Below are 11813 nucleotides of genomic sequence, written 5' to 3'. Positions count from 1 at the left end.
TATAAAGTGGAGGAAGATGGGCACGGATGTGAGCTTGGGGCCAGTGTTCCTCAGCAAAAAGAGGAGGATTGGCGGCAGATGTTAGCTCAGAGCTGATCTTCCTCAAAAAAAAAAAAAAAGAGTGGGCTTTATTAAAAAAAAACCCCAAAACTGTGCTTAAGAAAGACCTTCAGTAGAGAGGGAATCCCCTCCAATGAAGCTTCCCCCCCCCCTCCACCAGCCTTTCCCAGTGCTCTATCCAGATGAAAAGGGGTCAGAGAACATAATCAATCGTGGAGCAGTGAGAGCAGCCTGGGGTGGGAGGGTCTTGTTGGAAAGGGGAGCCTCTGGAGCTCCAAGCTGGGCCCAGCCTGCTCATCCTTTGCACTCACTCAGAATCTGTAGAGAGAAGGCAAAGAGCCTTTAGGGCCCATCCAATTCGCCTTTTCTCAACTCTACATCAAGTAAAATAGATGAGGTAATTAAAAAACTTTTCAAAAATGTCAGTGTCAGAAAAGACAAAGGTTGAGAACTATTCCAGATTAAAAGGAAACTAGAGAGACAAGACAATTAAATACAATACCCAATCCTGGATGGGATCCAGGATCAGGAAAAAAATTGCTATAAAAGAACGTTATTAGGACAATTGATGAAATCTGAGTACGGATTATAGGTGAACAGTTCTGTATCAATGTTGAACCTTCTGAATTTTATAAAATGGTGCTGTGTTTGTGAAAGAGAATGCCCTTGTTCTCAGGAAATACACATTGAAGGATTTAGGGGTGAAGGGGCATGACCTATGAACCTGCTCTCAAATGGTTCAGGAAAACACACACAGACCCAGACCCACACGAGGGAAGGAAGGAAGGGGGAGCGATAAGGCAAACAGGAAGCCAATGCAGCCTAATGGCAGCAACTGGAGAAGCTGAGCCAACTTCTTGCACTATTCTTACAACGCTTCTGTAAGTTTGAAATTATCTAACCTAAAAAGCTAAAAAAACAAGAATGTAGTAGATATACCTGTAGTATGGATTGGTCTCCAAGATATATTACCGGTAAGTCAAAAAACCAAGGTGCTGAAGAGTCTGTCTATAGTATGCACCCCATTTATGCCCAAATGGTTAAGAAAAATGAACATAGGTATATGCTCAGGCTACCCAAAAACATGAATAATAATCATCCTTTGGGGCCGGCCCCGTGGCCGAATGGTTAAGTTCCAGCACTCCGCTTTGGCGGCCCAGGGTTTCGCTGGTTCAGATCCCGGGCGTGGACATGGCACCACTCATCAGGCCACGCTGAGGTGGCGTCCCACACAGCACAACCAGAGGCACTCACAACTAGAATCTACAACTATGTACTGGGGGGCTTTAGAGAGAAGAAGAAGGGGAAAAAAAGGAAAATTGGCAATAGATGTTAGCTCAGGTGCCAATCTTTTTTTTTTAAAAAAAGAATAATGACTCTGACAACTGGATAAGGGATGCTGGCAACTAGAGGTACCAACTCTTGCAACTATTTGACACTTGTGGTCTATTTACAGGAGTGTGTCTTGAAGTCTCACCTCAGTGGTGGTTCTACAGAACTGGAGTCCTGCCATCCTGCTGCTTCTGTCAGTAAAGTGCCCCCAAATTTTCCAGTTCCTCCTAATCAATGGAGTCTTGTTAAAATTTCATTTTATGTTTGATGCTAGTAGGTAAAATAAAATATGTTGATCTTGCATTCAGGAACCTTTCTAAACTTAGTTAAGTCTTTGGATTTTCCATAAAAACATTCAAGTCATCTGCAAAAAATCTCTTTTTTTAAAGATTGGCACCTGAGCTAACATCTGTTGCAAATCTTCTTTTTTTTTTCTTCTCCCCAAAGCCCCCCAATACATAGTTGTATATTCTAGGTTGAGCACCTCTGGTTGTGCTGTGTGGCACCCCGCCTCAGCGTGGCCTGATGAGTGGTGCCATGTCCATACCTAGGATCTGAACTGGCGAAATCTCAGGCTGCCGAAGCAGAGCACATGAACTTAACCACTCAGTCATGGGGCTGGCCCACTACCCTTTTTTTTTTTTTTTTTTTTTTGCTGAGGAAGATTCACCCTGAGCTAATATGTGTGCCAATCTTCCTCTATTTTGTATGTGGGATGCCACCATAGCATGGCCACTGACGAGCGGTGTAGCTCTGTGCCCCAGAACTGAACCTGGGCTGCCGAAGCGGAGCGTGCTGAAATTAACCACCAGGCCACAGAGCTGGTCCCAATGATGGTCACATTTTAAACCAAGCTTCTTTTCCTTGGATAAACCAATCTTGTTTGTGATGTAGTATCATTTTCATGAATTGCTGGTTTCTAGGTTAATCGTTTGTTCAGGATTTCTATATCTGCAGTTCATGAGTAAGGTGACCTATGCATTAGTGTTCTGTGCTGTGTAACAAATTACCACAAACTTAGTGGTTTGAAACAACATATATTTATTATCCCATAGTTTCTGTGGCTTAGTCCAGGCATGGCTTAGCTGGGATCACATGCTGCATTTAGTTGTCACATCTCTTTAGGGTCCTTCAACCTGAAACAGTTCTTATGCACCTCCTTGACTTTCAAGATCTTGACACGTTTGAAGATTCCTGGCCAGCCATTTTGAAGAATGTCCCTCAATTTGGGTTTGTCTGATGTTTCCTCACGATCAGATTCATGTTACGTTTTTGTAGTAAGAATATCACAGAAGTGATGCTGTGTTCTTAGCGCATCGTATTAGGTGCTACACAATCTTGATTTGTCCCAACTCTGGTGATGTTAACTGTAATCACTCAAATAAAGTGGGGTCTGGCAGGTTTCTCCACTGTAGTCACTTTTCCCTTTCATAATCAGTATTTTGTAGGGAGGACTTTGAGACCGTGTGTGAATGATCTGTTCCTCATCAAACTTCCACACGCTAGTTTTAACATTAATTGACATTGCTTGGCGGGATTAATTATCACTATGGTGGTTGCCAAATGGTGAATGCCATTATTCTGACTACATTTATCAGTTTGTACTCTGCTATAGAGAGAAATTTTCTCCTTTCCCCATTTATTTAGTCTTTTATTTTAATCAGTGTGGACTCATGAATTCCTATTTTATCCAGTGGATTATAATCTGTTATTATCATTATCTGTTTTTGATGTACAAGTTGTCTCAAGATTACCCAGCCGCGGCTCTTGAAGATGTTTTCTGTATTTGTTTGACATGTCCCCACTGTTCTTTGAGTACTTCCTGACTTTTTGGCACAGCAAGATCTTCAGATTTACCTTGTGTCATCCTCGCCCCAGTCCTGAAGGCAGCCATTTCTCTAAGAGCCCTGTTCCTTTTAGGAGAACTGTATTTAAAAACCAAGATTAGGGAGCTAGGTGTACTAATGCTATTACGGCGTCACAGCTTCCCATTATCTCCCATGTTTCCCTATTTGATCAACTCCTCTGCAGGTCACTAACCTCCAGTAGCTGCCACCCCCACCCCATTCCACTGCTCACGGACACCGTCCTCACCCTGCTGACACCCCACGCCAGCTTACGGCTCCACAGCAACCAGAGGCCTGCCTAGACTGGTGTCAACTAATGGCTTTTAGACTGAATTGTGAATGAATGAAGGAAGACAAGAGAAAGGAATCTGGCTCTCCATGTTATTTTTTGCTTCTCTCTTTGGTGGATTACTTTTTTTTTAAACCTCCCCTTCCCTCAGACTTTCTTTCCTTCTAATTGTCTAAAAGTTGCACGTTGTTTTTATATTCTTCTACTTATGTTTCCTTTAAATATTTCAACAGGGCCAGCCCAGTGGCGCAGCGGTTAAGGCGCACGTTCCGCTTCGGCAGCCCAGGGTTCGCCAGTTCAGATCCCAGGTGCGGACATGGCACGGCTTGGCAAAAGCCATGCTGTGGTAGGCATCTCACATATAAAGTAGAGGAAGATGGGCATAGATGTTAGCTCTGGGCCAGTCTTCCTCAGAAAAAAGAGGAGGATTGGCAGCAGCTCAGGGCTAATCTTCCTCAAAAAAATAAAAATTAATTAAAAAAATAAATATTTCAACAAATATACATGTAGCCCTTGTTTCTTAATCTATTTAGGTCAAAGGTTTGAATAGCAAGGAATACTGCATTATCCCAACCTATTTTGTTTCTAAGCTCTGGATGGCTTGTAATAAGTGTGTGTGTGAAAATTTACTTAATTTAGTTCCTGAGATCACACAGTGATAGGCTAGCAAGGGTTACCCATACTTAAAATTACTTTTCCATCAATGTCAAGAATATCTATAACTTTACCCAAATAGATGAAATCTTTAGTAAGCTTTAATACCACCTTCCCCTGAATCCTCTTTTCATATTTACAATTTTTTATTCTGGTTTACTTAAAAAATTATACTAAGTATAAATATTTGCCAGCAAGTATCTAAATTTATACATTTGATGAACCATTGCTCACCTATTTTATCTCGTGTCTTCCTATTTAGACCCAATCTTTCTTTTTGCTTGAGTATATCCTTAACATTTTCCAAGAAAATGATAAACTTTCTGGGAATGCCACTACATGTCTGCCTTCAAATTCCCCCCTTTCTACTGACAAGATCGCTCTGCTGCCCCTAGATATCGTATGACAGGTCAGAATTCTTACGTCAATCTGATTTGTATTTCCTTGGTAAACTTTTTTTTTTTTTTTGCTCTTTATTTGTAGTCACCAAAATGTGGCATTATGTTGGTCCTTTTATTTTCTCCCTCCTAGGTTTTTCCTTCTGGGACTCCTATTAAATACTTATTGCATCTCATTCACTAATCCAGAAAATATCTATTGTGCATCTCCTTTGTGCTAGGTATTTAACAGTGAATAAAATACAAGCTTTTACCTTCATATAGCTTACAATCTCCTGATCACTTGGATTTATTCTCTGTGCCTCCCACAGATTTTCTATTGTTTTGACTTTCTTACACGTGCATTTGCGTATGATTGAGCACTGGTATAGTTACTTGACTTGAACTCCCTTGATGTTTCAGTTTTACATTTGTGCTCATGGCTACTTTTACACCTTTTTTTCCCCCTAATTTCACTCTTAGAGGGTAACCTACAAGTGCCTTCAAATGTTGAGATGAATATGGAGCAGACTTATGCACTTTGATGCATATTATACATGTCTATGTCTCTCTTACGCATGTGGTCATGTTTTAACCATACCAACAGAAGCAGCTACAAGATGGTAAATTCCTTTGTAAAGAGAAAAATCACTCTCAGAAGGTTCTCTGTTCTCCATCACATCCTCCCCTCCTCACTGGAACTTCCAACGAAAGAAGGTACCACGAAGAGACCTTTTTTTTAATTTGAGTACCTTTGTCTGCCGAGTACTTCCCTTACTGCATCTTCACAACAACATGAGAGAAGTGCTGTCAGAGAGGCTTGCTCATAATTGGGCACTCGTGGACTAAGTGGCAGAGCAAGACGAGTCCAAGTCTATCCAGCTCCATTTTGCACTGCAGTGTATACGCAGTAGCTACAGAATTGAAAAGCACATAGGATGTTGTAGGATGTATCAGTACTTTCTTTTTATTGCCAGGTAATATTCTATTGTATGGATAGACCATATTTTATTCACCTGCTCATCGGTTCGACATTTGAGTTGTTTCTACTTTTCGGCTATTATCAATAATGCTGCTCGTGAACATTTGTGTACAAGGTTTTGTGTAGACATGTTTTCATTTCTCTTGGGCATATACCCAGGAGTAAAATTGTTGGGTCATATGGGCAACTCTGTTTAACCTTTTGAGGAAGTGCCAGACTGTTTTCCAAAATGGCTAATTTTCTCCCATTTCATAAGTTGTCTTTTCACAGTTGACAGTGTACTTTGAAGCACAAAAATTTTTAATTGTGATCAAGTTCTATTTCTTCTTTGGTTGCTTTTGCTGTTGGTGTCATACCTAAGAAACTATCGCCTCATCCAAGGTCACAAAGATTTACCCCTACATTTTCTTCTACGAGTTTTTGATTTTGGCTTATATTTAGGTTTTTGATCCATTTTGAGTTAACTTTTTTTAAAGTTTTCCCTTTTTCTCCCCAAAGACACCCGGTACATACTTGTATATATATATTTTTAGTTATGGGTCCTTCTAGTTGTGGCATGTGGGATGCCGCCTCAGCATGGCTTGATGAGCGGTGCCATGTCAGCGCCCAGGATCTGAACCAGCGAAACTCTGGGCTGCTAAAGTGGAGAGTGCAAACTTAACCACTCAGCCACGGTGCCAGCCCCTGAGTTAATTTTTGTGTATGATGCAAGGTAGGGGATCAACTTAATTCTTTTGCATGTGGATATCTAGTTGTTCCAGCACGATTTATCAAAAAGATTATCCTTTCCCCAAGGAGTTGTTTTGGCCCCCTTGTCAAAAATCAGTTAGCTGTAAATGTCTGGACTCAATTCTATTTTGATCTATAAGCTGTAACAGGAAGACTGTCCCTGAGCTTAACATCTGTGCCAATCTTCGTCTATCTTGTATGTGGAACAGCATGGCTTAATGAGCGGTGTGTAGGTCTGCAACTGGGATCCGAACCTGCAAGCCCGGGGCCACTGAAGCGGAGTGTGCAAACTTAACCACTATGCCACCAGGCCCGCCCCAAGACAGTCTTGACTACTGTAGCTTTGTATGGGGAGGAGGATTTTAATAGCCTTTTTAGATAATTCTGGATAATCTTATTTGAGACAATACCAAAATTGGACAAGTGGCAGTTTCCTAAAGGTCAACTGCAGTGTAGAATCTGAAACTACAAAATTTTCTTACTCTGCTAGATCTTTCACTCATGCATCATTTTCTAACACCAGGCATAGGTCATTTGGAAAATACTGGTTGTTATGCAGGTCTTCCAAAAATCAACAATTTCATAATTAGTCAAAACTAACTTGTGAAATGAACACCGGTTTCATTAGTAAAGTATTGGGAAGCTGTCATACTACTGGTGTTAAGAGGCAAGCTTTCCAAAATTCCAATTTTCTTTTGAAAGCTCAAATTTTATCATTAACAAGCACTGTTAGTCTTCTGCCAAATACTCAAGTCTGAATAAGCCTGGTTTATCTGCCAGTCATTCTTCCAAGTAGAAATTATGGTCAATGAAAAAAGTGACTAGTTTAGTTCACTATTCATACCGTCGTGTAAGTGCTTTTCCTCAAGACAATCATCACATTTCACTATGTAGCAAAAGTGCTTTATGCGTATTTCTCACTTTGTTCCACAGAATATTAAAGACATGTATTCAAGGGTCAAGATTAATTAAAAATTAACTTATTACTTCCTCAAAGACATTTTAAATGAGATGGACTTTTTTGTTGTTGTTTTTCAACTGTGGTGAGGGTAAAGAATATAATGACCACTAGTAGTTTGGCACTCCTGCCTTGATTCATGCTAAGGTACCAGCAGTTCAACCCATAAATGATTTTGCCTCATCAGTAAAACTTGCAACACAGTGAAAAAGGCAAATAAATATCTTAGAAAAAAAGTTTTGACTTTGTGGGCCCCCTGAAAGTGTCCTGGGGACCCTCAGGGTCTGTGGTCCACTTTGAGAACCAGTGACCTAATTAACAGATCTCAGCAATGACTATCAGAAAGACAACCAGACGTGTGTTTCCTGCTGACAGCACACACCACCACCAAGAAAGCATTCTTGTCAAAAATTCAATTTAATCTGACCAAGCCTATACACCTAACAACTAGTTCACGGCATATACAGGGAACAGAAACGTGTAAAATGACACCTAAGGGAAACAATCAGCAGGATCCTGAACGTGGGAAACCCTTCAGAACAAACAAGCAATTAAAAAAAAAAAAAAAGATGGGAGGAGAAAACTACACATTAACAGAGATTTTAAAGACAAATCAAGCAACTGCAACATATGAATCTTATCTGGGTCCTGAAGCAAACAAATTATTAAAAAACATTTTTTTGAGAATGACTACCTTATCTGATATTAAGGAACTGTTAATTTTTAGGTGTGAAGATACTAGTTCTTATCTTTTAGAAACATATACTAAGGCATTCATAATTAAAATGAAAGACAAGTTCCATAATGCAGGACTGAACAGAAATTCCAAGGAAAAAACAAGGAGAGCGCTAAAGGTGGGGTGGCAGGGCAAGAAAGTACCTTGTTGATTGGTACTGTTTACTGTGAGCTGGAGCAGGCAGCTTTTCTGAGGAATAACCATGTCCTCTCTCTCCCCTACCCCACCCATGCCCACCAAGGTGGAATCATGGACCCCAGGAAGAAACTCTGCTTTGAGGAATTTCCAAAAAGCCTAGAAGAAGGAAAACATATTCCAGAAAGGAGCAGAACCTTAGCTTGGGATTTTTCCTAAGAAAAAGCTCACAGATCATCTCATATTGGAAATATTCTTGGTACTTCTTCAACAGGTCTTCACTGAGCACCTATATTCTATACTACAAACTCCAGCAAGACACTAAGGGAAATACAAAAATAAACAAGACAGCTCTTAGTTGGGAACGCAATCTAGTTTTAAGAGAGACACACAGCAGTTGAGGTCTCACTCCAACACATAACTACTGAGCATTTAACTAAGTGCTAGTTGTGACAGGTCTGAGGAGCTGGGTTTCTCAAAAAAAAAAAAAAACCCTGTGTGAAATAGGAAACAATCAGAACAGAAATGGTAAATAAGGAGGATCACAAAAATCCCTTCTCACAGATGCATCCTTTTCTGCAAATAATTACTCGATCTCTCTTCTAAGCAATAAACAGCTCTCTATTGGGTACTCTTCCTTTGACTGTCTACTTGAACATACAAGACTGTATCATTGTGATCTACCTTCCTCAAGAGAAAGTTTGGTATTGTGAAAAAAACATTTAAAAATTCTTAATTTTTTTATCGTGTGCCCTTCACAACGTACTATGCAAGGTGCTGGGTGCGACAGCAGTGAAAAACCCTAAGGGTCCTCTCCTCTGCAAAGGGCACAGTCCAGAGGGATAAAAAGACTAACTACAAAAGCAACATAGTTCAACTGAAGGCTGGAAAAAGAAAGTGATTTTTATATTTGTCTTTACATTTTAAAATCTTTTCCATACACTGCAATACAATCAACGTGCATTACTTTTAACATAAGGATGGCTCACATATCAGCAGACTGAGGAAGGCACACTACTAGACAACATCTGCAGAAGACATTTTAACAAGTAATTTGGTAGAGATGGAGTTTTGTTCTCAGTAGGATGAGACTGAGAAGAAAATGCTAAAGAAATTAAGCAAATGACTCAGACCATGGAGTGATAATGATGAACTTCACTAATCTAAAGACAGACAATATGTCTTTGGGATGAGAAATGTGATTTTCAGGCAAACTGTTACTTTCTAAAATTAACCAAAAAAGTTGATGGAGCTGATTTGTTTCAGAAAAGAGACCAGGAACTGGTACAGAAACCATCATGCTCGTTATGCTTCGAAGTCAATATAGCATGGGGCTTAAGAGCACAGACGAGAGCCAGTCTGCCTGGGTTGAATCCTAATACTGCTACTTCCTAATTATGAGAGTCTTAGGAAAGTTACTTTACCTAATGCCTTGATTTTCTAACTGGCAAAATAGGATAAGAATAACACCTATTTCCTAACATTGTTATAAGGATTAAATGGGTTAACACAAAGTACTTAGAGTAATGCCTGACACCTATTAAGTACTAAACAAATGTTCAATAAATTATCTTGTGAAAATAACGTAAAATTAAACATCAATAGATAACCCATATCATTTTCTGATAAAACAAGAAACAGATTTTACAAAAGACACGGTAGGAAACCAAGATCACTTTAAACATTGTACAGGACAGGGGATTAAATGGTTCATTTAAAAAAACTGATACTGTGAAAATGAATTAACACAAAATTTCAGATAATTTTTTAGAATGATTAAACTCACTAAACATCTGTAAACAAGAATAAATTTATTTATTTTTTTAAAGATTTAATGATATACAAAATGTATATTGTATAATATCTTTAATACACTTTTTCTTTCTCCCCCATCAATATTAAACACTATTTAAACAGCTTATCTCTTTTTGCCTTGTCTGTATCTATGAGATACACTACTGAATACACATAAGAGTTACACTGCTCCCTCCCAAATAAAAATTAAAATTAGTACCTAAGAAACAAACAAAAAGAAAAAAAAAGAAAGAAAAAAAAATCAAAGCATAAAACTTTAGTCAGCTGAAAAGCTTTTCTTGTTAAGTATTCCACAACATCTGGGGCAGTTAAATTACATTTTATTGGCGTAAAGTTGCACTGTAATCTCTCCCGACATCACATAATGATGACCCAACTCAATTTCTTAAATAAGTACCATAAACAATGTTCCTACACAATTTTAAATATATGAAAGAGTTCATGTTTACATTCGGATTTGATATACTGGTCAATAAAATCTTTGGAGAAGTCTGTAAATTCCAGGGTGTCACTACAGACAGAGGCGGGGAAAAAAGCACTTTAACTTTTCTCTCTTCTCTGCAACAGTGAGTGAAGTTTCTCCTTTGATATGTTTAGTTATACCAGTCTACCATGGCTTTCTTCTACTTAGCAATGACGTGATAAAACAATGTTTTAAAAAAGATCCTAATACGTTCGCACAATTTGGGCTCTATTTAAGAAAAAAACAGCTCTTTCTTTAAATATGGAGCCTAACTCTGATTCATAAAGTCTCTCTTAGAAAACAGTTTTCAGCTTGGGCTTCTCATACTCCTGTGGATCTAGAATTATAACAAGCCATCTCCTTTCCCGTGGCCAACAAGCATCTAGCTGGGAATGAGTGACATCACCACTGAGCACACTAAAACACACTGAGGAAGACATCTGACAGCCACTTAACCAAAGGCTGGGTGACTTCCTCATTCTGCTAGCTCAACGGCAGGAAACCAGCTGCCAATACAATCTGCACAGACACCTAACTTTGGTTAATGGTATTGCACCACATGAGAGGGTATCACCCTCACCAGAACAAAGTCAAATGAAATCCTCCGCTAAAAAGAGCTCTTTAAAAAGTTATAAATACTAATTTCCCTTTACCTTTAAAATTTAACAGCTGTCAGCTGTATCCTACAGGGAGTTCCTGACTGACTAGTTTAATCAGGTTCAAAGAATATTGACCTTTTAACTGTGCCAGAGTCAGCATACTCAATTTGCACATACTTTTCTATATTACCAAACAATCTCCTCCTGCAGGAAAAATGACACAGTAAGATGTTTGCGAGGCATAGGCAAAACCAATGATTCAGTTATATTATAACATTAGACGAATAGAATTAGTTGAATCTGATTCTTTGGTGGAATTTCCAGGCTGAAGAGTCAAATCTGAAGGCTCATCCTGAGGAAACAGAATTTTATCAGGTGTATAGTCATTCCTCTTCAGATCTATATATCACCCCAACAAAAAAAGAAGAAAAAGGTCAGTATTGCCTAGAAATGGAAAATTAGGAACATTTTCTAAGTGAATTTTCCTCTAAACGTGCCAGATCTATTTTCTACCAGGTTGTAACAAATTCAAGGTCACAAAATTTATACACATAGAAATGAAATAACTCATTCACCCAACAAATAATCATTACCTGCTGACCATGAGTCAATAACTCATCTAAGTGTGGAAATGTAGCAATGAACAGGTAGATAAGGTCCCTGCTCTCATGGAGCTTATATTCTTGTGCGTAAAGAAAAACAAATAGAAAAATGACAGAATTCTAAGCAGTAACAAGTGCTTCAAAGAAAACAGTGTGATGAGGACATGGTATAAGGTTGATGCTTTTAGACAGCACTGACAGAAAAGCCACAGGAGTTAACATTTGAGTGAAGACT

At 38.9% G+C, this 11813-nt stretch overlaps 2 protein-coding genes across 5 annotated transcripts in view; both read right to left on the bottom strand.

The window, feature by feature from the left end:
* USP50 (ubiquitin specific peptidase 50) overlaps positions 1–5473 on the bottom strand; it is a 32071-nt gene extending 26598 nt beyond the window's left edge. Inside the window, exon 1 of the mRNA XM_070580417.1 lies at positions 5312–5473. The gene's annotated coding sequence lies outside the window, so the exon portion shown is untranslated. The remainder of the gene's footprint in view (positions 1–5311) is intronic.
* Positions 5474–9893: 4420 nt separating this feature from the next.
* Positions 9894–11813, bottom strand: part of TRPM7 (transient receptor potential cation channel subfamily M member 7) — a 109182-nt gene continuing 107262 nt past the window's right edge. For all 4 annotated transcript variants that reach the window (XR_011528454.1, XM_070580319.1, XM_070580343.1 and 1 more), the window contains one exon: positions 9894–11375. Coding sequence is in view for 3 of the 4 variants with exons in the window: in XM_070580319.1 (XP_070436420.1) it covers positions 11245–11375 (131 nt within the window). In the remaining variant the exon portion in view is untranslated. The remainder of the gene's footprint in view (positions 11376–11813) is intronic.

This window comes from Equus przewalskii, chromosome 1 (assembly GCF_037783145.1).
Source record: "Equus przewalskii isolate Varuska chromosome 1, EquPr2, whole genome shotgun sequence".
Taxonomy (NCBI): Eukaryota; Metazoa; Chordata; class Mammalia; order Perissodactyla; family Equidae; genus Equus; species Equus przewalskii.
The sequence above is the reverse complement of the archived record's forward strand: the minus strand, read 5'-3'. Positions and strand labels throughout refer to the sequence as shown.